Here is a 26,519-nt window from a genome sequence, read left to right as displayed (position 1 = left end):
CAGACTGCTAGCTGGGCAGGAACTGGGGCAAGTTTTGGGATCTCATCCCGTTGCAAGTGTGACAACGAAAAGTTAACAAAAAGATAAACAAGCAAAACTCCCTTAGCATGTTCATTTATTCAAGTAAAAATGCACGTTCTATTTTTTTACCCTTTTATTTTGTTAAGGAATAAATAACCTGGGCTTGTCATTCATACAGACTTGCAAAAAGGGGAAAAAGGCTGCAGGAGAGAAAGCGAAAGTTGGCAATGGAGGAGGAAAAGCTGGGGGTCTAAATCGAATGAATGGGCATCATCAGCAGAATGGTGTGGAAAACATGATGTTGTTTGAAGTTGTTAAAATGGGCAAGAGTGCTATGCAGGTAACTCTACTTATTAAAGGCTTTGTTGTTTTGAGAGTAAGGAGGAAATCCATTTCCGATTCAGGTCAATTCCAGCTTAAAATGTCCTTCCAATTCCAGATTTCTTAGCAAATATCGAAACAATGATTTGGAGTTGCTTGTTCAACAGAGTTTTAAAACTCAGCAGAGTTTCTACAGATTGCTACTGCAATCATTCTTTTGTGTAGACCTTTGGCTCTCCCATAGATTTTAATGATAAGTACTTGTATGTATATTTACTTGGGTGTCACACCATTGTTTGAGACTTGGGCTCCAGCCTTATTTTAAAATGTCTGTTTTTTTTTAAAAAAAAAATTAAAATATAGCTTCCATCTAGAAGAGAAGTGGATATTGCTGGTCTATGACCATAATAAAGATTTGTTATTATTTTTTTGTTTGATTTGATTTGAAAAGAAGATCCACCTTGTGATTACACTACTGTAAACAGTTGCAGGGCAGATTGAAATTTCATCCAATACATGCATTTTATTTTAGTTTCTGATTTTGAAACTCTCAGTTTTAACTTTTAACCCTGTTACAAATTAAAGTAGGTCACAGATCAATCATAGGCAGATATGAGGATTAGATATGTAAGCTTTGACTAACTTTGGCTTACGTTTATCATCCTCCTTTGGAAAAACTAATATGCCATTTTTGGTTTCTGAAAACAATGTTTTGGAGAAGTGGGACAACCGTGGAAACCTCGGGGTATAAAAGAAGAATTTGGGGGTGGTGATTGCGTAGGTGTTTGAATATGGATAGTAACAATAAGCATCCCTAACTTAAATGTTGGTTTGTTATCTTAGTCTGTGGTGGATGATTGGATAGAATCCTACAAACATGATAGAGATATAGCCCTCCTTGATCTCATCAACTTCTTTATTCAGTGCTCAGGTTGCAAAGGTAAGATTTCTATTTGGGGGTGAGTTTTATTCCATATTAATTTCATAAAAATCTTCATATCCCTTCTATCCCATTACAATTAGGACTTCCCATCACAGATAGTACTTTTTGCAATTCATTTATAATCTCTCATTCCTCTCTTTTTTGACTACTTGAATATAGGTTGTTGTTGTAGTTTCCTCCACGTTTATAATTGTATTCTGGCTTTTAAAAGACTGTGAGCCTGCTGATGCATGATATCTGTTAAAGAAAATATATGCCACTTTAAAAAAGTTTTCACATGTAGATTTATCAGATTACAGTTGTATACCTCCGTATATTTTAAACATTTCAGTCAGAAAAATGACACGTTTTGTTTGATAGCATTATTGTCTAAGCAGCATTTTTTTATATACTTTGAAGTTTGAGATTTCATAGTATTCCCATTCTGTAATTTGCAGGGGTTGTAACAGCAGAAATGTTTCGCCATATGCAAAATTCGGAAATAATTCGAAAAATGACTGAAGAATTTGATGAGGTAAAATGGACATGTTTAAATTTATATTTTCAAAAACTGATCGCCATATATGTTCCTAAAATCCCTTTTACTAAGATGTTTCTGAAGTACTTCTTTCAGTTGAAAATATATGTGTTCCTGCGTGTTTGTTTCTGCAACGTTTTTTTAAAAGGAATTTGTGGGAGGTGAAGAATTAACTCTGGAGGGCAGAAGAAATCTCAGTTCATTGGCCACAGTGATAAATCAATGTTTCAACTAGCTTGAGTATCTTTTCAATTTAGCACTTCCCTTTTAAGAATATTTATTAACAGGGTGTATATGAAAAATCATTGGAAAATTTTGTGTACAGGTAGTTTGCATCTGATGACCATATTTGAGCCCAGAATTATGGTTATAAGTCACACTGGCCATTAAAAGGGTCACCATGTGATTGCACCCAATTTTATGCTTTTTTTGCGGCAGCTGTTCACTGTTGTTGTTAAACAGTGTAGTCATTAAGCAAATCCTTTGTCAGCAGTGGGCATTTTTTGTAAATGCTGGTTTCCGGCAGAAAACATTGTAAACCACAGTTATGTGACCAAGGGACACTGCAAACAGCCACAAATGCAGGCAGTTTGCCAAGCGCCCAAAATGTGACCCTATTGCCCTGGGGGCGGTTGCTAAGCGACCATTAACTTCCTATATATATTTACCTTTTTTACGTTAACTTTTTAAAAATTATTTTCTGGTTGTCTTTGGTCTGTGAACAAAAGAATAAAATAATATTTGGGGAAACATAAATTGCGATTAAAATACAAATCTTGTCTGTTGTGAGACCCTGATCTGTGTGGAAGATGAATAAAATCCCTCTTGGTTCATCAGGACATTTTCATCTTGTAACTAGCAAGATATAATGCATTACTTTTTGTGCAATTGACACATTCTATATTCTAGGACAGTGGGGATTATCCGCTCACCATGGCTGGTCCTCAGTGGAAGAAATTTAAATCAAGTTTTTGTGAGTTCATTGGAGTCTTGGTCCGGCAGTGTCAGTATAGCATCATATATGACGAGTACATGATGGATACAGTGATTTCACTACTTACAGGACTATCAGATTCTCAAGTCAGGGCATTTCGACATACTAGCACACTGGCAGGTAAAACATTCATCAGCTTGATTAAAAAAAAAGTTGAAAGATAATCCCAATTGTTAAGTTTCTTCTAAATTTTCTGAAATGTTTTTATTTTAAAAGATTTAAGTCTAGGAGTCTAAGAGAAACTTGGAAATGATTTTTATTTATTTATTTGTTTTTGGCCTAGGTTTCACATATATCCTTTTGTTCCATTTCCTGTAAGCAGGGATAAACTCAGGTAGTTTTAAAGTTAAAAATTAAGAAACTGGCCAACATGCTGAGCTTAAGACACCTCCTCTAACTGCTCTCGGTGTGCAAAGTGTTTGAAAGGTGCTGCTCTATTTCTTTGAAATATAAATTTAACAAAATAAAATGCTTTTCCTTGTGAAACTTACCAAGGACCGCCCCCCCCCCCCCAGTATCCCTTCAATGGGTAAAAAGCCATCAGTCTACAATGACAGAAGAATAATTGCTTTAGTAGAATGTGGTTCAAGGATGTTATAGTTGACTTTTAGCCCAAGCGAAGCCTTCATCACCAGCTTTTAATCTCTGGAACTACAAAGTCAGGCTTCCCAAATTCAGCAACTTAAATTTGCTTCATAATAGGCTTGTGGAATGGACAGTTAGTCTCAGGCGTGCCCTGATTTCCTCTGTGTGAGAATACTAGAAACTACTTCCTGCTCTAGAAAGAAACATTTTTCCAGAAAAATATGAACCATCAAACCACCATTGGAAGTCTGATATGAATTTATTTTGGAGTGGGAGGAATAAACCATCCAGTTTTTCAGGCAGCAGCTTGATAACTATCTTCAAAGAGCAGAAATAATAAAACAGCCATTAAATGAGTGAGAGGTGGTTTCCTGGGGGTGTTTTCCAGACCCTTTTTCAAAGTTCAGCACATCACACTAGAATAACTGTAACAATTGTTATGTTCCTTCTTATACAAAAAGAGTTATGTAAGCCCTTTTGTAAGTGAGCAACATAATTAAATTCACTTTCATGTGTCTTTTCAAAAGATCCTAAGTAGTCAGTAGGCAGATAGATAAAAATGTAAATAATGTAAACAAACAAAATCAGATGGCACATGTGAATTTTAATTATTGCCCTGTGATAAAACATGAAAAGTGTTGCATGAATTTTGTGCTCCTTCTCAGTTTTCATTGTGATGAGTCTCTTACCTATCTCTTCACTACATGTAGCTGAACCATTCAGTTAATGAATATTGCCTTTGTATAAAATAGATTCATAATCCTGAAATTAATCATTCAAAACCTTAGTAAAATTTATTTATATGCCATTTTTCCTTTTGAAACTCGAAGACAGCATAATTTAATACTCTCTCCTGCTGTTTCCCCCCCTCCAAAAAAACCCCAACAATCCTGCATTTGCATCTAGTGTAGTAAGGCATTTTTTGTATCAATATCATTGTTCAGGCTTGTTGATTATATTATTCTACATTATGACTGATTTTCGTTCTCTCTTGGCCCTTTACAGCTATGAAGCTAATGACCGCATTAGTGAACGTGGCATTAAATTTGAGCATTAATATGGACAATACACAACGACAGTACGAGACGGAACGAAATAAAATAATTGGAAAACGAGCTAACGATAGACTGGAACTGTTACTGCAGAAAAGGAAGGAGGTTAGAACCTTTGCCCACTAGTTTAATGGTTACATAACTATGGGGAATATTTGTATTCCCCCCCCCCCCCAAAAAAAAAAAGTTTGATGTAAAATTTCATGAAAAACCTTCCTGAACTTTTCAATTGAAAAAAGAATTGTGCTGTCATTTGATGCCTGTGAAATACACATTATCATCTCTTTGCTGTTAAGGCAAACATGTAGAAATCTGTTGTCCCAAAGACTTAACCCCAAGTAAAAGGAATGAGTGAATCTCTTGAGATTCAATTAAAGCACAACATTTCTTTCCAACTCTTTATTTCCTCTTCCCGACCCTTGGAAAGAAGTAAATTAGCATACTTGGGAAGTCAAATGGAAGCCAGGAATGGGTTCTTCGGGTGGGCAACTATGGCCTTTTTAAAAGGACAGGTAGACTTCAGCTCCCATAATTCCAGAGCTAGCCATGTACCTGTGATCTAACCTTTCAAATAACTATTAATTTTGTATTGTTTTATTGCCTAAACATGTAACTGTAAAACTGCAGCACGTTCATTTGGCAGTTCCTATGTTTTTCAGCTTCAAGAAAATCAGGATGAAATAGAAAACATGATGAATGCGATTTTTAAGGGTGTTTTTGTTCATAGGTACAGGTGAGTCCAGTTGCTGTGTGTATTCAGTCTAAATTCTGGGTGTTTTTTTTTTTTTACACCACACTCTTCATTTTCTTTATGTATTGTCCTTTTTATCCCCAGGGATGCAATTGCTGAGATTAGAGCAATATGTATTGAAGAAATTGGAATTTGGATGAAGATGTATAGTGATGCCTTTCTCAATGACAGCTATTTAAAATATGTGGGGTGGACAATGCATGACAAGGTAGGGTGTTGAATCCTAGAGAAAATAAGGCACAAAAATTGACACTTCCGTTTTTCTTAGCCCACCTTGTAATTGAGTTACTTCTCACTTAAAAGTAATCAGTTATTGTAATGATTACTTTTAAGCAAGAAATAACTCAATTTTACATATCAAGAGTTTAGTATCCAAATGGTCTGACAGCAAGGGTGTACCTGATAAAATCATAATGTTGGATTTCTCTACCAGGTAGGACCTAATAAAACCATTTTTCAAACAACAGATCTTTATTGCCTTGGTTTTCAGTCTGCTTCAAGGCTGAGTTGAAAGTGTTGCTGTTGGAACTGTAAACTTTCTCAGCTTGATGGAGTTTGTTTCATTTATAAGAAATTAATTTCCCCTTGTAATTCCGTATTTAACAAATGGCCCCAGTAACAGAAATCACAATAAAAACGTGGAGCTCTAAAAACTAATTAACATATTGTCCCGTGTTGAAAAATGAAAACTGGAGAACTGCTATTTATTTCCTGTTTATTATTTTTTTTAGCAAGGGGAAGTGAGACTCAAATGTCTTACAGCTTTGCAAGGGCTTTACTACAATAAAGAGCTGAATTCAAAATTGGAACTCTTCACCAGCCGGTTCAAGGTTAGTGTTCATTCTATCTTTTCCTTTTAAAGAAATATCCCATGTTCTCCATTGTAACAGTTTTAATTTTACAAACTGAATATTCTTCCTATTAGGACAGAATTGTATCTATGACTCTTGACAAAGAATACGATGTTGCGGTACAAGCAATAAAACTACTTACTCTTGTTTTACAGTAAGTGTTTCAAATCCTATTTCAAATAATAGATACTGTGGTATTGTCCCTTTGTATACATGCAGTTTCTCAACCCTTTGTAGACAGAAAATTCTTTTTAGGGTGTCATGCTTCAGTGAGAAAAAATTGCATGCGTAATTTTGTGTTGTCCATGCTGCTAAAAGTTCACGGACATTAGTGAGATTCCCAGAGGTCCATCTTCAAGTTTCTCTTCAGTGACTTAAATATAACTCCAAGACAAACAACCTTGCTTTAAATTGAGTATTTAGAATTCAGGTAATCTACAGTTAAAAGTAACCACCTCTATTTTATTCCAGTAGTATTTAAGTGCAGAGAGTCCTCAATTTACGAGCAGAGTTGAGCCCAAACTTTATGTTGCTAGGTGAGAAATTTGTTAAGTACATTTTGCCCCATTTTATGACCTTTCTTTGCAGTTGTTAAGTTAGTAACACAGTTGTTAAATGAACCTGGCTTCCCCCTTGTCAGAAGGTCACAAAAGGCGATCAAAAGACCCCAGGACGCGGCAACTGTCATAAATATGAGTCACTGATCCTGGGGATGGTCATAAGTGTGAGAAACGGTCATAAGCCAGTTTTTTTTTAGTGCCGTTGTAACTTTGGACGGCCATCAAGTTACAACGGCAAGGACCACCTATGCCTTTTTTGGTTCGCATTTTAATAATTAATTAACTGCATTTTTAGGAGTAGCGAAGAAGTTCTGACTGCAGAAGACTGTGAAAATGTCTACCATCTGGTTTACTCAGCTCATCGTCCAGTGGCTGTCGCAGCAGGAGAATTCCTTTATAAAAAGTAAGGAGAAAGTGACCTTCCAGTAAAGGAACTACAGTTGTGAATTTGACAAGAGCTGAATCGCTGGGCCATTTAGATAAAGCTAGTGGTTCCCCACATGGGGAATTGGGATTTCCTCTGGAGCAACTAGGACTAAGTCTGTTACGTGTCAAGAACACTTTTATTTTTAGCTAACTCTGTACAAATATGTTTCTCTCCCACCCACCCCTCCTTTTTTTTCCCCCTGGAAAGGCTTTTCAGTCGCAGAGACCCTGAGGAAGATGGAATTCTTAAGAGAAGAGGAAGGCAAGGTCCAAATGCTAATCTTGTCAAAACATTAGTATTTTTCTTTTTGGAAAGTGAGGTATGTGCACATACCTTACTTATTCTATCAAAGTATTCTTCAGAAGTGTTTTGTCTGTGCTTTCTGTTGAGCCAAATTAAGTTCCATTTCTTAGGAAGAATCGCCTGTGACTTTGCAATATTTTGTAAACTGCTCAATCCATATGACGATTGTACTAATATATTGTAGATCTTTAAGTAAAGCTTCCTTTAATTATTGTGTAGCTGAATATAGTTACGAGAACTTTGTGTAAATTTATTAGTGTGCCAAAGTTAGAAGTCTTTTAAATGCTGTTGCAAGACAGGGCAATCTTTGTACTTCTGATTCTATTTATATTGTGTATGCTTGTTTATAAGAACCTCCAAATTGGCCCCCTAACTCTGCTCAATATTGAAAATCTTAATGGTGCAAGAATGTGGGACAGAGAGGAAAGATAGCAATTGTCTGTCTTGGAATTTTTCCAAGAAGGTTGCTACAGTTTGAGCTACCCAGTAAAGGGTAATTTGGATTGCAAAGCTAATTGAAATCCAGTAAATTTAGCGAGCAAGTTTTAGTTGATTAAAAGTAATATTAAAAAGTGAGAAGTACATGATGGGACCCGAGGCAAATAACACAACTTTTTTAGCACAGAGCTCGTGCCTTTCTTCTACAAAAAAAAAATTGTCTCCCTTAAATTACAGAAGGTGTTTGCTTTTTTTAAATAGTGCTTGATGGTTTAAGACTTTGGGGAAGTTTTTCACAAAATGCTCTTTTCCAGTTACACGAGCATGCTGCTTACTTGGTGGACAGCATGTGGGATTGTGCAACTGACCTTTTGAAGGACTGGGAATGTATGAATAGCCTTCTGTTGGAAGAACCCCTAAATGGAGAAGAACGTAAGACTTCACTCTATTTTTACAGCATGTTTTAAAATGCATTTGCCAGGACAGTTGTCCCTAACTTCAAGAAAGAAAAAGACATTCAACCAACAAAGACTGGCAACTCATGCAAACTAAAAATGAAATAAAATTTTGAATAAATAAGTTTAGACATTGTGATCAGGTTAATTTAATTTTTCAGATTTTTTACAGAAATGACCTATGATACATCTCTAAAATTAATTTATTTGGAAAAATGAGCAGTTAAAATGATTAAACAGTAGTAATAATTCTAATTATTGCTAGTGTGTTTCATTACCTATGAACATAGAGCAGGTTTTTTTTGTTAAATCTTTAAATTCAAAGACAACTTTGATTAAGAGGTTTGGAAAAGCTTCCTTATGAGATTTTAAGTATTCCTTCTAGATCAATTTGTTTTCTTTTTAGTTCTGGTGCCTTGACAGTAGCTAATTTGGTATACTAGTTTGCAGGTTTTAATTTGAGGTACAAAACAAAACATTTCATTAACAATTCTTGTGATTAAATCTTATGGCATGTTCAAGTGATTGATTCTTAAACACGTGATTAAAAGAAATTACATTTTCTTTTTAATAATTGCAGCTTTAACAGACAAACAGGAAAGTGCGTTAATTGAAATAATGCTGTGTACAATTAGACAAGCAGCTGAATGTCATCCCCCTGTAGGAAGAGGCACAGGAAAACGGGTATATATATATATATATTTTAAAAAAATATGCTATGAATAATAATGTTAATATATTGTCCAGCTAATTTTAATGAGTTTTTTCAGAGAAAAATGTTTATTAATAATTCTCCACTGTATTTCGGTTTTGAGTCAGGGTGTATTACATCAGCAGTGGAATCACAGTTGTTGAAAGAAATGTTAAAATAACTTATAATTTAAAAGAAAATTATGCACTAGCCTTTAACATTTCATTTTCATTGTAATAACACTGTGTGCAATTCAAAATAGCTGTATAACATCATCTCTTTGGTATCAGGGTGCATGCCTACACTAGACATTGAAAACATGTTATTTTTAGCATCAGTAATCTTCTATTTTGGGGGTCAGAGTGAACCATTGAAGGTCTTGAAATCCTAGGCTTGTTTGCTTGATACAGTCATAGCACTTAATTTTAATTTTTAGATAAAAATGTTACAGTACAGCATAATTCTGGTGACTGTTAAAAAAAGCCGTGCAACAAAATTTATTTGCAGTACTGTCATTCTAAAGCTGCTCAGCCATCTACTGCATTCCCTTTCTTTAGTCACGCTTGAGCATATGTTGGTGAAAATCTCAACTCTCTCTGAATGGTGACTGAAACAGTTTCTTTAGAATAATAGAATGTCATGTTTGGAAGGATGTTGGGAATAATGTCTTAATTCTGAGAATACAGATCCTTCTTGAAATGTAGTTGGATTTAGCTCATGTACAACACGTTGCCTGTTAATGAATTGCATCTTGGGGTTGCATCAAACAGATCCTGGTAATGTCAGTCCTTTGATCCTGCTGCTGATTGTTCTTTGACCTAGGTCCTTACAGCAAAGGAGAAGAAAACCCAGTTGGATGACAGAACTAAGATCACAGAGCTTTTTGCTATTGCACTTCCTCAGCTCTTAGCAAAAGTGAGTGTGATTTTTTTATTTTTGTTTCTGTGTTGATGGCCTGTTTGCCAAGCGCAAGAAACCAGGAGCTGGAACAGAGTTCAAAACTACGACAAGTTTATTTCATGGTATCTATGCACAAGACTCTGATCTACTAATAGTGAAAGCAAATTGTAGCTGGATTAGAGTCAATGAAATTCATGGAGGGCGGGCTTAGGTCTATTGTGGGAACATGCAACCCCAAAGTCGGGCTCAGCCTGGTTATCTACAATACTTATGTCACAGTTGCACAAGAAGTTGTCATATTACAAAGTAAATAATTGATTTCTCTGTTTTGATAAAATTATTATTGGTGACAGTTCTCCATGTTTTCCAAAGTGTATTTTTTTAGTTCCTCCTGGGGACTGGTCTTTTTGCTAAGCTTTCTGAACCTTAATGTAGCATTCAGATTAATTTTTTTTCCCCAAATCTAAAACTAAAGATGATGTTTACTGCACAATGTTTGCTAATTCTGGGTCAACATTATCTAAGACCTTGAATGATCCAAAATGAATATTTTAGATTTCTTAATGAAACTCATCTTTCGAACTGTGAAAAACAAACACCGATATGGGGAAATGTATGGGATTTAATGAATTGTTTTCAATATCCACAGTATTCTGTAGATGCAGAGAAAATCACCAACTTGTTACAGTTGCCACAATATTTTGATTTGGAAATCTACACAACGGGGAGATTAGAAAAGGTAAGCCATGTAAAAAGAACTGGATGAAAACTGAGCAGAACCTTTAGTCAAAGGCTGGCCTGTCCTTGGGCTCTGCAGCTAAATAAATGGTTGTTTGTACTATCACAACAATTAAAACACAGTTCTTTTGGAACAAGGGGCTGCGGTGGAGATGAGGGAACAGGAATTCGAACAGATGCATCAGAAAACAGATGATTGATTAATTCTTGTTTGTTTTTGCTTTCCGTTGGCTAGCATTTGGATGCCTTATTACGACAGATCCGGGATATTGTAGAAAAGCACACAGACACCGATGTTTTGGAAGCTTGTTCTAAAACCTACCATGCCCTCTGTAATGAGGAGTTCACCATCTTTAACAGAGTAGATATTGCAAGAAGCCAGCTAATAGATGAACTAGCCGATAAATTCAACCGGCTTCTTGAAGATTTTCTGCAGGAGGTACGTATTTTCTCTCTCACTGTATAGGTCTTAACTTTTCAAGTTACCCTTTTGTCCCTTTTTGCTTTCCTCGCTGCCCTTTGCAAAATTTAAAAAAGCCAGGACCAAATAAACAGCAGGGATTGCGGTGTAGGTTTCGCCAATAAATAATACTTCACATTTTGGTTGAATATGTCTTGATATTAAAATAGAGCAGAGGCTTATCCTTTGGCTTTTTGAAATCATTGGTTTAATTGCAACTCTACAACTTGTTAAACTTAGGGTGAAGAACCTGATGAAGATGATGCATATCAGGTCTTATCAACATTAAAACGAATTTCTGCTTTTCACAAGTAAGTGCAGCAATAGCTTGTCCACCTTTTGCTTGTCTTGATTTTGTTTCTTTATAGATACTTTATGAGTTGTTTTATGGTACGTACATTAAAAAAAAATCCAGTTACTTTCAGTTTGGTTTCAGCTTCTGCCATGTCTTGGTAGGATCACTCTCCTCATTCTACCTTTAATGGGTACTGACAATAATATTAGATAGTGCAGAAAAAATGATACCAGGACACTTGGATGCATTCTATATACTTAGGTTATTTAGTCAGAATAAAAAGCATATTTATACGTGCATCTATGTGGCACTCTTTAAAAGAAAATAAGTTGAGGGCAAAGGCGAATGTTCTAATGGTTAAAGTGCTGACCTAGGGACAGGAGACCATGAGTTCTAGTCCTGCCTTAGGCATGAAAGATGGCTGGGTGATTTGGGGCCAACCACCAGGAGACAGTGAATTTTAGTCCCACCTTAGGTAGGATAGCCAGCTGGGTGACTTTGGCCAATCACTGGGAGAGAGTGAATTCTAGTCCCACCTTAGCAGTGACAATCACCTGGGTGACATTGGTCCAATCACCAGGAGACTGGGAGTTCTAGTCCCACCTAGGCACGAAAGCCGGCTGGGTGACCACCAGGAGACAGTTAGTTCTAATTCTGCCTTAGGCATGACAGCTGGCTGGCTACTTTGGGCCAGTCCCACTCTTTTAGACCAGCTCACCTTATAGGGTTGTTGCTTTGGGGGAAATAGGAGAAAGAAGTACTAGGTACGTTGAATTAGAAACAGTAATAAAGCTGGAGTGAAAATCAAATCAATAAATGGCTAGAACTTTGCATCTCCGCGGATTGGGGTTTTGTGCTCAGATTGGAACTCTTTGACAGTAGCGTGTAGCAGAGTACAAAGCATGTCACAAGGGGTGATCATTCAGTTATTTGATGGCAACAGCCACTGCTTGTGCTATCAGTTCAGTACAGTGTGAGAAGAAACAGTGAATTAGAAACATTCATGTTTTTTTGTTTTGTTTTAATTTTCAGTGCACATGACCTGTCAAGGTGGGACTTGTTTAGTTGTAACTACAAGTTACTAAAAACAGGCATTGAGAATGGAGATATGCCTGAACAGGTTAGTATATGTATATATTGCTTTAAAAGGACAATATAACATAATAGCAAGCTGAGAGCGATAATACCTTATTATTCTCAAACTTTTTCTTCTTTTTTTTTGAAACACAGATAGTTATTCACGCACTGCAGTGTACTCACTATGTAATCCTCTGGCAGCTAGCAAAAGTAGCTGAGAGCAGTTCTACAAAGGTAGGTGCTGGCAGCACCGGGACAACTTGGGTCTGTGGGAATGGAGTACAGGTCATCCTCGACTTAAGACCATAATTAAGCCCAAAATTTCTGTTGTTAAGTGAGACAGTGATTATTTTATGACGCATCTTAACACAGTTTTCAAGCGAAGCACTGCAGTTGTGAAGTTAGTAACACAGTTGTGAAATGAATCTGGCTTCTTCCCCCATTGATTTTGCTTGCCGAAAGGTGTCGCGAAAGGTGATCACATGACCTCGGGACACGGCAACTGTCACAAGTACATGCCAGTTGCCAAGCATCCACATTTTTATCACACGACCATGGGGATGCTGCAATGCCTCGTAAGTGTGAAAAATGTTCACAGGTCTCCTTTTTTTATATACCATTCTAACTTTGAACAGTCACTTAACAAATAGCTGTAAGTTGAGGACTATCTGTACAAAGTCAGGTATAATGGGCCATTGTACAAATGTTTAGGGTTCCTTCTTGGGAAGCTGACAATATCCTCAAATCCTGTGTTTGTATATGTTTGTGTATGTGTGCACATGCAGCTATATTGGGGTAAAAAACTCCACTTGAAGTACATTCAGAGTAAAAAAAATGACTTTGGCAATAGTAACTTGAGAGTAACTTTCTCTTTGCAATAAGAGAGGGATGGAAAGATATTATTTTTAGTATTGTTTAATTATATTATTATTTTTGGTTTTTAATTTGTTAATATTTACTTTGAAAAGGAGTTAAAGTATGTTATGGATTTGATTGTTAGTAGAGTTGGGTAATGTTAATTAGATTATGATTGCTTATTTGTAACCCTGTAATCAGCTCTGGGAACTGGGGGAGGGGTGGGAGGGATCTGGGTTATATACTGTAAAAATTTTTTAAAACTTTTAATTAAAAAAAAAAGAGGGATGGAAAGGAGATAGAATCTCTTTTTCTGATTTGCAGAAATAGGACCAGAGAAAGATCAAACAATCTGAAGCTATTATGGGAAGTTTTACACTATTGTTCAACCTCCATAGAAAAAGTTCTCCATTTCTTAAAAAAAAATTACTCATTTCTATTCATTATGCGAGCACAATTCAAAATAAACTTACTCACTGTTTAATATTCTTTCATTTCTAAGGAGGACCTTCTACGCTTAAAGAAACAGATGAGAGTTTTTTGTCAAATCTGTCAGCACTACCTTACCAATGTAAATACTGCTGTTAAAGAACAGGTTAGTCACGGATTATAATATCGGATCATTTCTCTGTGTGTAAGCAGTTAGATGCTTTTCACGCAAAATTAATTTTTCACTGGCACTAACAGTTGTATGTAAGAAAGTGTAGCGTTATTTGCGCGCCCTGGTTAATGAAACAGACCTGAAGCTCTTTGTTTTATTTTAATTTTTGTCCTGCCAACTGTGTTGAAGTAGAAGGAGAGGTTTGTATACTTTGTGAAAGGGCAAAACCTAAGAAGGTGCCAAGTCACATATTTGTATAAAAGATAGCATAATTTCATTATTAACAGTCAGTACAGCTAAGGTAAAAAGTGTACAGTAAATACAAGAAAACATAATGCTGTCAAAACTAATAGTAAATGTGTTAGTTCCAAGTAATGACTTTGAATTGACTTCTGTTCAATGGGACAGTTTTGCATTGAGACAATACTTAAAAAATGGAGTCAGGTATGTTAACACCATTTTCTAAGGCAGTGGTTTTCAGCCTTTCCTTCACCACAGACCCCCTTTAAATACCTTTTGTGGCCACGAACCTCCAAGACTTATCGCAAGGTTTAAATCTTAACATTTTTCAAACCTTTGCGGACTCCTTGTGATGACATTGTGTCCTCCGCCAGGGATCCACTGTTCTAAGGACATAGCTTTCTAGAGGCTTGACTTGCGATAAGTTAGTTACACTCTCTCTCTCTCTCTCTCTCTCTCTCTCTCTCTCTCTCTCTCTCTCTCTTATAACAATGCATCTCATTCCTTCCATTGCAGGCCTTCACTATTTTATGCGATGTGTTAATGATCTTCAGCCATCAGATCATGTCAGGAGGACGTGACATGTTAGAGCCATTAGTTTACACTCCCGATTCTTCCTTACAATCTGAACTCCTGAGTTTTATTCTTGATCATGTCTTTATTGACCAGGATGACGATAGCAACAGCACAGGTATGGGGCTGCGGAAAGGTGTCTCTGATTTCTTCTCGGTAGCAACAGAGTTCTAACAATGTTTTTTTCTCCTTGAGTTGTACTATATATGTATATGTGTGTGTGTGTGTGTGTGTGTGTGTGTGTGTGTGTGTGTGTATACATACATACACACACACACACACATACATACTTAGTCATACATGGAAGTTGCAACTGGAGATTGCAGGGTTAGAGCTTGATCTCCACGGAGTACTGAGTTGGTCTCCAAAGGAAGTTGCTCAGTTAGAAAAGAGTAGGACTTTAGTCCTGTTCGCTTTGAGATGTAGAGATACAACTTGCTCAGCCTTACTTGTCCTGCTGAGGGTTTTTTTTTTTTTTTTCCTATGAGAAAGTCTGGAATTATGTGTTTCTCATCTGCAAAACTGAGAGCCCTTGGGCTCTGTTTTCATCTTATCTTGGGTGACGTTGCTCTTGAAGCTATTGTTAAGTTTTTCTGATGGAGGGAGTCCTTGGTGCGCTCTGACTTTTTCTGATGTGCATTTGGTGAGCTGTTGTCTGAACCTCCCTAAAATTCTATTGCTCGGGTGCTTGGAAAAAAAAAATGACTGGAGGCCTGAAACCAGCTTTAAAAGTTACCACCAGCTACTCTTAAGAGTTTAGCTTATATCTTTTTAAAGGTTTTGTTAATTTGTTGATTTTGGAATTCAGAGACATAAAGGCTTTTCTAAATAGGTCAGTTGAAAGTAATACTAATGGGGACTGTACTATTTTAAATCTTTTGGTAGCTAAGAAAGCATTGGATTCATTCTCTTGCTATGAACTGTTACCCTGTTTGAATATTGCAGGGCAAAAACAGGTTATAAAGATGCAGTTGATACCAAAATCATATCTAAACACCTGTCCCTGAATGAATGCTCATATACATTCTTTTTTTCTTTTTCTTTTTTTTAAAGATGGACAGCAGGATGATGAAGCTAGTAAGATAGAAGCTTTGCACAAAAGAAGAAATTTGCTTGCGGCTTTTTGTAAACTTATTGTATATACCGTGGTGGAAATGAACACTGCTGCAGATATTTTTAAGCAATATATGAAGGTAATGAAAGCCTACAGGGAAGGGAATCTGAGGTTCTCATATAAAAATACAGAATGAATGTAGTTGTATTAAATCTCTGGAGGCTTCTTTCTTCATTATGAAGGGAGTCCTTCTGGTTAACTCTCGTTGCCTTGGCTAGAAGCAGAAATTAAACGAACATATTTAAAGCAAGTTATTGTTACTTCAGTTTGAGGTGAACTACTTTTAGTTCCGCACTTTGCCTCCCAACATTTTCTCATGGTACTCACAAATAAATATTTTTATTCTAATTGAAGTTAAACTATCTGTGTTTTTATCCTGCTAGTATTACAACGACTACGGAGATATCATCAAAGAAACAATGAGTAAAACGAGGCAAATAGACAAAATTCAGTGTGCAAAGACGTTGATTCTCAGTTTACAGCAGGTATGTTTTTGCTGTCCCACATAATCATACTGGTTATTGGTTAAAGACAGAGAACCTTAGTATTCAGATGAACCAGAAAAACTACATTCAGACATTTCATTGATTTATTTCCTGCTGTTAAAGTGCAAGAGGTCAGCTTTTAGGGGATTCAGTAAACTTTATAGTTGTGTTTTTATATAGTAGTCTTTAACCCTATTTTCATTCCTGCATATTTGTATGCTGAAATGTAAGCCAACTATAATACTGAAAGGTTTAGATAAAATGTTGTTTGAAGTCTGCTTTTTTGTAAGAGTTAATAATGTTAGAGAGAAAGAGAGAAAATGCATTAAAATATTCCTGAAACAGAGCTGTTCAATAACACACAAGTTATATTATGATCCGGAAAAAAATGTTTTCTTTACGCAGCTTTTCAATGAGATGATCCAAGAAAATGGATATAATTTTGATAGATCATCGCCATCTTTCAGTGGGATTAAGGAACTGGCTCGGCGCTTTGCTTTAACATTTGGGCTCGATCAGCTGAAAACAAGAGAAGCCATTGCTATGTTACACAAGTAATGATTAACTTTTTCTTTACTTTGCAAATAATTGAATTTCCCTCCATAATCCTTTTCCTTATTTCCATCAGATGAAAAGAGCCCCCCCCCTCCCAAAAAATCCCCCCAGCAAAATTGATAAGATATGAAATAAATAAGAGTTAAATATAGTTTATACTTAATGCTATTCACCATACCTGATCTTTCCTATACCGTACTCAGAATGGGAAGAGGAAAAAACATTGGAATAAATAATCAGTGGTCGCCATCAAATAAGGCCACAGGTGTTGGTTCTTGGTTCTTGGTATGACTTTGTCCTAATGGATTTGACTAGGTTTCTTTGCTAGTCTGTTAACCCACTTTAAACCTTTATATAATGTTTTTTAATAAGATAAAGTCTGTTCTAGATTACTGGCCATGCGCACTATTCCTGCTAATGTTGAGGATAGTTCCAGACACGTTTTGCAGGCCAGCTCAACCAGCATTCTCAGTTACATCAACATGCTCCTGTTAATCTGCACGAGCTAGAATCATAAATTAGAGGAAAAACAGATTAGAATCCAGTGCATCTGTCGGAATATATTGGATTTACATGCAAAGTGTTTTGTGTAGGAAACTGCTGGTTTCGAGTAGATTGTGTCTAACCCAAAACTCGGCTGTGGATGGAAACACAATTGTTCTGGCTAGATCAAGTGACTAAGAATGGAAAAAGCTAAGGAAACAGCAGTGATTTCTGAGCAGGGGCAGATGGCCCCCAGGGGAGCTGGTGGGAGGTGCTGAGGAGGTGACAAATTTACTCTGGGTTCCTGCTGAGTTTTGTTTCCACTGAACCACAACTCAGCTGGTGTGGTTTGGCACGATTTCCAGAATGTGATGCATTTGGGGTTTGAGCAAAACATTTTTTTTTTTTTACTCATGAACATCTCTGGTTTTTAAATTCATTACACGTTCCAAGTCCTGGATCTCCTCTAGCTATGACTAAGTCTGGTTCTGACCCCAAATAAATTTCTCACTTAGAAAGGGATATGATTTACTCCACATGTCTTAAATGTAGCAGCACTGATTGGAATGTAATACCGTTTGTTCTTTTGAAATACTTGTTCGGGGATTGATGTTGAGCTCTTTTGTGTCAGGAAAACTCGATAAAAATATTCTTGATTTTGTTTTCCAGAGACGGCATAGAGTTTGCTTTTAAAGAGCCTAACCCACAAGGAGAAAGCCATCCACCTTTAAATTTGGCATTTCTTGATATATTGAGTGAATTCTCTTCCAAACTTCTCAGGCAAGACAAAAAAACAGTGTAAGTATTTTCACAGTGTTTTAGAAGCTTCGTTAAGGGATTTTTATTTTCAGTGAAACCGGTCTTAAAACAGGGTGGGCAACTGCTCATTGATTTTTCAGGATACAGAAGGACAAAAAATTCTAGCAAGAAAGGGGAGGAAGAAGAAATATTTCCTCTGGTTCATTCCAGTTGTAAACTATCTTTCTCTAACTTCCAGGTTAAAATAACTGCTCTCCAGCTTTGTGTAATTTTCTTAGTAGGGGGGAAATTAAAAAAAAAAAAGAGTTGAGCTGCAGATTAATTGATACTTGTCGTTTATGATGATGGTGACAAAAATATATTATCAGAAAATTGGTGATCACACGGATCACCCCTATCTCTCCTCTATTAGACTTTTTTTTGTAAAAATTTTTATTTTCAACTTTACAATACATAACAATCTTACAAATACTTCAGATAAAAAATAAAACAAATTGATACACACCACATTTGGTCTTGCCCGCCCATTTCCCCCCAAACTGCATCCCACCTCAAACCAACTTACTTCTTTCCCTCTTTTTCTTCATTCACCCCCTCTCCTCCTTCACCTCAACCTTCTTACTTACTTCTCACCTTCTTCTCCTCCCTCTTGATGCGGTCCAGGGGAAATGCCTGAGCAGTTCCTCTCTTAAAATTAAAACATTAATATTATATACCAGGGGTAGGCAACCTTGGCTCTTTTATGACTCGTGGACTTCAACTCCCAGAATTCTTGAGCCAGCATGGGGGAACTATGGCCCCCTCATGACTCGTGGACTTCAACTCCCAGAATTCCTGAGCCAGCATGGCTCAGCTTGGAAACCTCTCCCTTTCCCCTCAGCATGGCTGGCTCAGGAATTCTGGGAGTTGAAGTCCACCAGTCATCAAAGAGCCAAGGTTGCCTGCCCCTGTTATATACAATAAGACTATTTCTACTTTATCTGAACTACTTAAACTTCAACCCATCCACCACCACCACCACCCCCCGACTTCCCAGAGCAAAATACAGGATTATGCAAACATATTAAACATAATCTATTTAAGTTTACTAATTATACAATGAATAAAATCATAAAAACCCTTAACTCTCTTCAGACTTTAACATCATACGTTTATAAACAAAATCATTACTCATAGAATAAGTGAAACTTTGTAGTTCCTCTATTAGACTTTTGAACAGCAGCAGTAACTATGTCATATCTGGCACGGTTCATTCGTGAACTCAAGAGAGGACCTGGGAGGTATTTCTAGTAATTCCTTGCCCCTTCTTTCTTTTGAAGGTATGCTTACCTGGAGAAGTTCATGACCTTTCAGATGTCTCTTCGAAGAGAAGATGTGTGGCTTCCACTCATGTCTTACAGGAATTCTTTGCTAGCTGGGGGGGATGACGACACAATGTCGGTCATCAGTGGGATTAGCAATCGAGGGTCTACAGTAAGGAGCAAGAAGACAAAACCAGCCACAGGGAAGCGGAAACTCCCAGAAGGTTTGCAGTGTTACTTATTGTGGGTTTCCTTAGTGTATAGAGTTTATACAGGCAGTCCTCCACTTAACAACTATTCGTTTAGTGACCATTCAAAAGTTACAGCAGCACTGAAAAAAAAAGGGACTTGGGACTGTTTTTCACACTTGCAACCTGTTGAAGCATCTTCAAGGTCACGTGATCAAAATTCAGACACTGGGCAACTGGCATGTACTTATGGCAGTTGCACTGTTCCGGGGGCCTGTGACCGCCATTGGTAAGCTCCTCGGCTGCCTTCCAACAAGCAAAGTCAGTGGGGGAAGCCAGGTTTGTTTAACAGCCATGGCAAAAAAAAAGTTTGTGAAATGAGGCACAGCTCACTTAGCCACTTTGCTTTGTGGTCGTAAGTAGAAGACTACCTGTATTTATATCCCCTACATTGTTCCATAAATCAAGAACCTCCCATCAGAAGGGTGCTTTCTGGCTTGCCGGCGCACGAGGAAAGCCTAGATTAACACCAACCAAGATTACGTCCCAATGATAATCAGACAGATGTTGTAGGCCAGGCGTCTTCAAACTTGGCCCTTTTATGACTTGTGGACTTCCACTCCCAGAATTCCTCAGCCAGCATGTCTGGCTGAGGAATTCTGGGAGTGGAAGTCCACAATTCATAAAAGGGCCAAGTTTGAAGACCCCTGTTGTAGACCATGCTTTGTAAGCACTGACACCCACAGCTTATTGAAGGCTAGGCTAGCGCAGATGATGTTACCTAGCTTGGCGGTGAAACATAGGCAAGAGCTCAGAGAGGCCCCAAGAAGCCCACAGAGGACTGATATACTGCGAGCAGCCCCCGAATTCTGCCTTGATGCAAAGCTGCCGCTTTGTGTTTCCAGCTGAGGAAAGCAGCAGCAGCGACAGCATGTGGATGAACAGGGAGCAGAGCATGCACACACCCATCATGCTGCAGGCGCCGCAGCTCACTTCCACCATCATGAGGGAGCCCAAACGATTGCGGCCAGAAGAGAACTACATGGGCGTCTACCCCATGCAAGCCGAGCACCATCAGCCGCCCATCGACTACAAGTACATGCTTGCTTTTACCTATGCCTCGCCCCTGCTCAAATGTTACACCTTGTCCCTTTTTTGTAAAGAAACGTGTTATTCCTTCAAGCACGCAGGTAACATGGATGCTGGCTCAACGACAGCAGGAGGAAGCAGCCAGGCAGCAGCAGGAGAGGGCAGCTATGAACTACGTGAAGCTGAGAACCAACTTGCAGCACGCCATGTGAGTACACAACAACTGTCGTCCCAAGCTGGGTACTGGCTTTGTGCCTTTGGCACCGGTCCTTAGAAATTGTGTTGCAACTATTTTATGCAGTCTTCTTGAGAGCATTAAACTTTCCGCTATCCCCGTCCTAAAAAAATCAAAGATATTTTCCTGGATAGAAAGCAGGACTATATTATTAATGTTTCAGACAAACACCATCAATCTATGTAGGGTTACCAAGAAAAAGAGAAATGTTTTTTTTTTTACTTAATCCCCCGCTCGCCAATAAATATTGAGTGATACTGAAGATTATTTGACTGACATGGAAAATAAACTCCTCGGGGGTTGGCTGTAGAGGTGTCCAGAACATTTAAGAGTTCAAGGAGAGTCTTAAGGCTCTTTATTCTGATTTTATCGGAAGGGCTTTGAGCTTGAAACATTGGATGAGGCCAAAACAGCCTGCTCGAAATTACCAAGCAAAGGAGTGTTTTAAATCCTCATGTGATAAGTGGGGCTAAGCCTCCTAACAAAAAGTTAACACTTTTCATGATAAGAATTTTCCGTGCAGGGTTGGCAATTTTTTAATTTCAATTTTATTGAAAGAACACTCTATGGTGCGTGACTGAGTGACATTCGCCACCGTGTTTATATGTCTTTTAGTCGACGTGGCACTAGTCTCATGGAGGACGATGAAGAGCCCATTGTTGAAGATGTGATGATGTCATCAGAAGGGCGCATCGAGGATCTCAATGAAGGCATGGACTTTGATACCATGGACATAGACCTAGTAAGAACCAACTACTTACACCTTGTTGCAAAACAACAAACCAACCATTCTCCTTCCTTTATAGAAGATTGGCTCTATTCTATAACAGCCTTTTCCACTTAAAAGGTTGATTTGTCTTAGTTTAAATGCTGAGCCTCTTCTCTTCCTAGGGAGAGGTATGCAAACGTGGCCTCTCTTATGTCAGAGTTGGAGGGAAATACATGCTCCGGTGACTCTATATGAATAAATACAATTAAATCAGCCCAATACACTGATAACCTGCTTTGCCTTTTAGCCACCGTCAAAGAACAGAAGAGAAAGAACAGAGTTAAAGCCAGATTTCTTTGACCCAGCATCAATCATGGATGAATCTGTAAGTAAGATGTGACAGGTTTGGGTGAATTGCAGTTTCTTTCCTGGGGTGACCTTTCTAAGCGGGATGGGAGGTGGCTGGCATGGTTCAGCATTCTTGAGAATAATTCTGTATTATCTCTGCAGCATAAAACGGGCATACTCTTCCTATTTCTTCTGATACTAGGGAAGAAATCAATGATAATGACAGGAAAGGAATGCCTTTGCTGTCTTTCCCAGAGTCTAGGGCCAGCGACATTCAGGATGGCCACAAAGTTTGATGACTACCTTAGCATAAATTACCTTGTTGATGACTGTAATTCGAATAGGCACGGGATTAAAACATTTACTGAAAATTTATTTACAGAACATTCATTCCAGTAAAGGGGGCATGTTATTATTTCTTTGACTCCACTGTTAATGTATTTTCCCCTCAAAAAACTCAAGGTTTGTTCTGTTCATGTTGGGATTTCCATTGCTGTTATAAGTGAGTCATGCCTAATTTTCCCCCCCCATTGGTGTTAAGCAAATCTCTTAATCCTGGGCTGGATTAAGTCACTTTTTTTTTTTTTGGTGCTGTTCTAACTTTGGACAATCACTAACAAATAGAAATAAGTGGAGGACTACCAGTGCTGTGGAAAAGGTTGGGAAAAACCACTTTGACTGCGGTCCTTGAAATTCTGGCAGTTGCTGGTTGCTTATCACCAAACAGGAAAGGGGGGGGGTCATCACAAATGGGATAATTTGCATATAATTTTACTTGCAGCCTTTTCAAAGCTTCCGTTGAGTTCCAGTGTCCTTAAATGCCACCACATGATGGCAGCACATGTTAAACTTGATTGAGCAAAGTCTTGTAGTTCTTCTGTTGTTATAAGCGTTGGGCTTTGTTTTTTAATTTCAAAACAAAGCTTAAATAGTAGCCATGTTTTGAAGCTCTTCCAAAATAAGTTTGATGTCCTGGATTTAAGACTGTCCTTAGAATGGTGGCATTAATACAGTCTGGATAGAAACAGATAGGGACATATTGAAGGTTTCTAGCTTTTATCACTGATTTCTCTCTGAAATCAGTCATTTGAACGATAAATACTGTGTGCGTATTCTAAAAGCATTCACTCTTTGACACAAATCTTACCGTTTAACCTTTTTCTCTTTCTTCTAGGTTCTTGGGGTATCAATGTTTTAATACTAGTTCAGCAAATAACTCCGTGGTAAAGTCATTTTCTACTGTGGAAGAGGAGATTTTTAAATTAAAAAAGTGTAGATACAGTGATATTCTGAACAAGATTTTTTTCTCTAAGGAGAATGGTGTGCTTACATGATCCAGTACATTGGAGGGGCAGTTTTCTTTGCCTAAAAGAATAAAGGACAAGTAAACGACTTGAGGATAAGCTATTGTTGGGAAACCAGTATTTTATTTATGCAACGTTTAGTTTATTTCCAACTCATAGTATAAATATCACTTAAAAAATAATCCTAGCATCAAAGAGGTGCTTAGTGTATGCACTTCTGTCATCTGTTGAACATATTCAAGCAATTATGTTTTTTTTTTCCCTAGATTATCCTTGAAAGCATCAGGTAAAAATAAAATGGGGCGATTTGATTTTTGAGGTTTTGAAATCTGTGTAATTAGATGAAAGAAAACATTTTTGATGTGATGTTTAAATTCTGGTCCACAGAAACTTTACTTTGGTTGTGATAATCATGGAAATAAATTACGAGTGATTTTTTTTATTCAGAAATTATTATAGAATATTAAAAAAAAGAAAGAAACAACACATGCCAAGGCTTCCTTGTTACATATTCATGAAATATCTAAGAATCATAAACTGCCAGAGAGCACTGATATTTCAGCTTACCTATCTCTAACCCTAAGAGTTTGCTTGTCCTTTAAGAAAAGCAAATGTAATATTGTGAGATTCCTTCCAGTAGTGCCACTGTATTTTGTCTCCAAATAAGCTTATTGTAGTATGTTTGCAGAAAAAAAATTCTAAACAAAAATATACAGCTTATTAGAGTGTGGGAATAGGGGTCTAAATTTTAAATAAAAAGTATAAATATATATATATATATAAAAAAATTGGTGCTGATTTTATAATTGCGCAGTTTTAGTTTTTTCTTACTTTTAAATTCCAACTTAAAAAATTATGAGGTTTCAGAAATATATTGAAAATTTAACAATGTTTAAAAAATAGATTTAAGCATGAGAATTTCATGCTTTAAAATGATTTTTAAATTTGTATTTTATATTGTTTTATCTATCTCTGTCTTTGCAAGCAGTCTTCAGGTTAATGATACTTCTAACAGGTTACAGGACATTTCTTCTGTATGTAAATTGAATTGGGTAATAGAACTTCATCAGTACCCCATAATATTCTTTGAAAGCTAAGCTTTAAATGAATTTCATTGCTTCTTTTTCACAATTAAATTAAAAAAAAAATTAAAACCCATGGATTTATGTCATTTCAACGTTACTCATTTTGCCATGCTTAGGCAGCTAGACAACATTTAAAGGAAATATTAACTTATAACACAAATGTATATTTTTGTCAGTTGTCTCTCAGTTCTTGAGGTATATTATTTCTAATCATTCCATGCGCCTTAATATGCTTGCAATATGATAATTTCCTCAACTAAGCAAATAGAAGAACCTCTTAGACAAAAGGAAAAAAAAATTAATCAAAGCTTGGGCTGTGGTAGCCATAAACCATAGATTCTCTAAAGGATCCCGATAGCATAATTATTTTGAAAATCATGACGTAATACACAGAGCCAGTTTTGCATAACTCCATTCTGCATAAATATTCACATGTCTAAAATACTGCCTATATTTCTTTTCTTTTTTCCCCTCCCCTCTTCCTTTACACCACTGCGTTTAAATAGAACTGCTGAGAGGACTGTATATATGATTTTGTTGATTTTTTTTTCTTACTCTTGAAGGAGTGTTTCTTTGTGAAAGCAGTTCTTACAGCTTTATGTTTTCAGACTAAAAATGTTTTATATATTTACCTTTAACCTGTTGTCCTCCACATTCTATCGTCCTAATTGTACTGTTTTCTGATTTGTATTTATGTCTTGAGACAAGTAACTTTTTGAATAAAAATAAACCTACAGTATGTTGTAAGTTTGATCTTTTTGAATCAAAGGTAGAGGAAGAAAATAAAAGTGTGAATGGTATAAAAAATGTTATGTTTATAAGAATTAAAGCTTTTTCCATGTCTTTTAAGTGTTTGTCTCAGAATTGGGATAATGTATGGAAAACTGCACTGTTTTATATTTGTAATAAATTGTACAAGTTTTTAAAATGTGAATAAAGCACTAATTGGGTTAATAATTTAAAGTAGAGATGTTATGCGATATGATTGTCTTAACTATTTCTTCAGTTGGAGAAAGATGGTCTCCTCCCTGTTCTGTTTTCATGTGTATATTTAATTCACAATTCAGGCTGTTTAAATAGAACTATATATTTTTGAAGACCTGATCTTAAACTATTTTTTCCTGGAATGAGATCCTTTTGGCAAAACACCACTATGCCAACAACCAAACTACAGAATAAGCATTGGAAAGGACTTTGAAGGTATTCTAGTCGAACCCACTGCTCAAGCAGGAGACCCTAGACCAGGGGTAGGCTATCTTGGCTCTTTTATGACTCATGGACTTCAGCTCCCAGAATTCCTGAGCCATCATGGCTCAGCATGGAAACCTCTCCCTTTCCCCTCAGCATGGCTGGCTCAGGAATTCTGGGAGTTGTAGTCCATGAGTCGTAAAAGGCAAGGTTGCCTACCCCTGCCCTAGACCACTCCAGTCAAATAGCTGTCCAGTCTCTTCTTAAGAATCTCCAGTGATGGAGCACTCAAAACTTCTGGAGCTGGCCGTTCCGCTGATTAATTGTTCACACTGACGGGAAATTTCTCCTTAGTTGTAGGTTGCTTCTCTCCTTGATTAATTCCCATCCGTTGCTTCCTGTCCTGCCCTCAGGTGCTTTGGAGAATGGGTTGACCGCGTCTTCTCTGCGACAGCCCCTCAAATGTTGGAAGAACGCTATCCCGTGCCCAGTTCTTCTAATAAGTGTGTGTATTCCTGATGGGAACTGAAGAAGGCAGGTTGAAGAACACCTAACTTCACAGGACTATCTGACCTAGACAAATTGTTGTCACAGGTATTTCTCAAATACAGCCAGCAGGGGGTGTGCTTCAGACAAACAAGGATCCCTGTGAATGCAATATCTACAGGAATAATGGTTTGTTTCCCACCAAGATGTTTCACTTAACACTATTAAAATAACGTTTAGGATAGAAATAGATAACATGAAGGCTCAACACACAGGCATAAAGATAGTCCTTGATGTATAACTATCAACTGAGCGACTGAAGTTATACAGCACTGAAAAAAAATGATGTTACCTAATTTGGTAATGAAATGTCAGCAAGAAAACCATCAAGCTCGGAGAGCACCCAACACCCCACCTCAGTCCCTTCTAGCGCTGATGCTATTACTTAGTTGGGTAATGAAATGTCTGCAAGAAAACAAGCAAGCTTGGAGAGCACCAAGAATCCCTATAGTTCAACTTTACGCTACAAATATTCTCTTCTA

At 37.2% G+C, this 26,519-nt stretch overlaps 1 protein-coding gene across 2 annotated transcripts in view; it reads left to right on the top strand.

The window, feature by feature from the left end:
- Nucleotides 1-25,266, top strand: part of STAG2 (stromal antigen 2) — a 41,679-nt gene extending 16,413 nt beyond the window's left edge. For both annotated transcript variants that reach the window (XM_039355617.1, XM_039355618.1), the window contains exons 4-34: nucleotides 200-361; nucleotides 1,186-1,282; nucleotides 1,723-1,799; nucleotides 2,712-2,916; nucleotides 4,387-4,538; nucleotides 5,093-5,166; nucleotides 5,269-5,392; nucleotides 5,916-6,014; nucleotides 6,110-6,189; nucleotides 6,891-6,998; nucleotides 7,230-7,341; nucleotides 8,078-8,195; nucleotides 8,799-8,902; nucleotides 9,732-9,824; nucleotides 10,459-10,548; nucleotides 10,783-10,986; nucleotides 11,248-11,318; nucleotides 12,335-12,422; nucleotides 12,533-12,613; nucleotides 13,737-13,829; nucleotides 14,592-14,766; nucleotides 15,702-15,841; nucleotides 16,146-16,247; nucleotides 16,653-16,801; nucleotides 17,955-18,083; nucleotides 19,364-19,569; nucleotides 20,439-20,628; nucleotides 20,717-20,830; nucleotides 21,473-21,599; nucleotides 21,874-21,951; nucleotides 23,089-25,266. In XM_039355617.1, the coding sequence (XP_039211551.1) occupies nucleotides 200-361; nucleotides 1,186-1,282; nucleotides 1,723-1,799; nucleotides 2,712-2,916; nucleotides 4,387-4,538; nucleotides 5,093-5,166; nucleotides 5,269-5,392; nucleotides 5,916-6,014; nucleotides 6,110-6,189; nucleotides 6,891-6,998; nucleotides 7,230-7,341; nucleotides 8,078-8,195; nucleotides 8,799-8,902; nucleotides 9,732-9,824; nucleotides 10,459-10,548; nucleotides 10,783-10,986; nucleotides 11,248-11,318; nucleotides 12,335-12,422; nucleotides 12,533-12,613; nucleotides 13,737-13,829; nucleotides 14,592-14,766; nucleotides 15,702-15,841; nucleotides 16,146-16,247; nucleotides 16,653-16,801; nucleotides 17,955-18,083; nucleotides 19,364-19,569; nucleotides 20,439-20,628; nucleotides 20,717-20,830; nucleotides 21,473-21,599; nucleotides 21,874-21,951; nucleotides 23,089-23,112 (3,666 nt within the window). In that variant the 3' untranslated portion in view covers nucleotides 23,113-25,266. The remainder of the gene's footprint in view (nucleotides 1-199; nucleotides 362-1,185; nucleotides 1,283-1,722; nucleotides 1,800-2,711; nucleotides 2,917-4,386; nucleotides 4,539-5,092; nucleotides 5,167-5,268; nucleotides 5,393-5,915; nucleotides 6,015-6,109; nucleotides 6,190-6,890; nucleotides 6,999-7,229; nucleotides 7,342-8,077; nucleotides 8,196-8,798; nucleotides 8,903-9,731; nucleotides 9,825-10,458; nucleotides 10,549-10,782; nucleotides 10,987-11,247; nucleotides 11,319-12,334; nucleotides 12,423-12,532; nucleotides 12,614-13,736; nucleotides 13,830-14,591; nucleotides 14,767-15,701; nucleotides 15,842-16,145; nucleotides 16,248-16,652; nucleotides 16,802-17,954; nucleotides 18,084-19,363; nucleotides 19,570-20,438; nucleotides 20,629-20,716; nucleotides 20,831-21,472; nucleotides 21,600-21,873; nucleotides 21,952-23,088) is intronic.
- Nucleotides 25,267-26,519: the final 1,253 nt, after the last annotated feature.

Source organism: Crotalus tigris, unplaced genomic scaffold (genome assembly GCF_016545835.1).
Source record: "Crotalus tigris isolate CLP2741 ecotype Arizona unplaced genomic scaffold, ASM1654583v1 scf7180000018701.437623, whole genome shotgun sequence".
NCBI lineage: Eukaryota > Metazoa > Chordata > Lepidosauria > Squamata > Viperidae > Crotalus > Crotalus tigris.
This window is presented reverse-complemented; position numbering and strand designations above follow the sequence as displayed.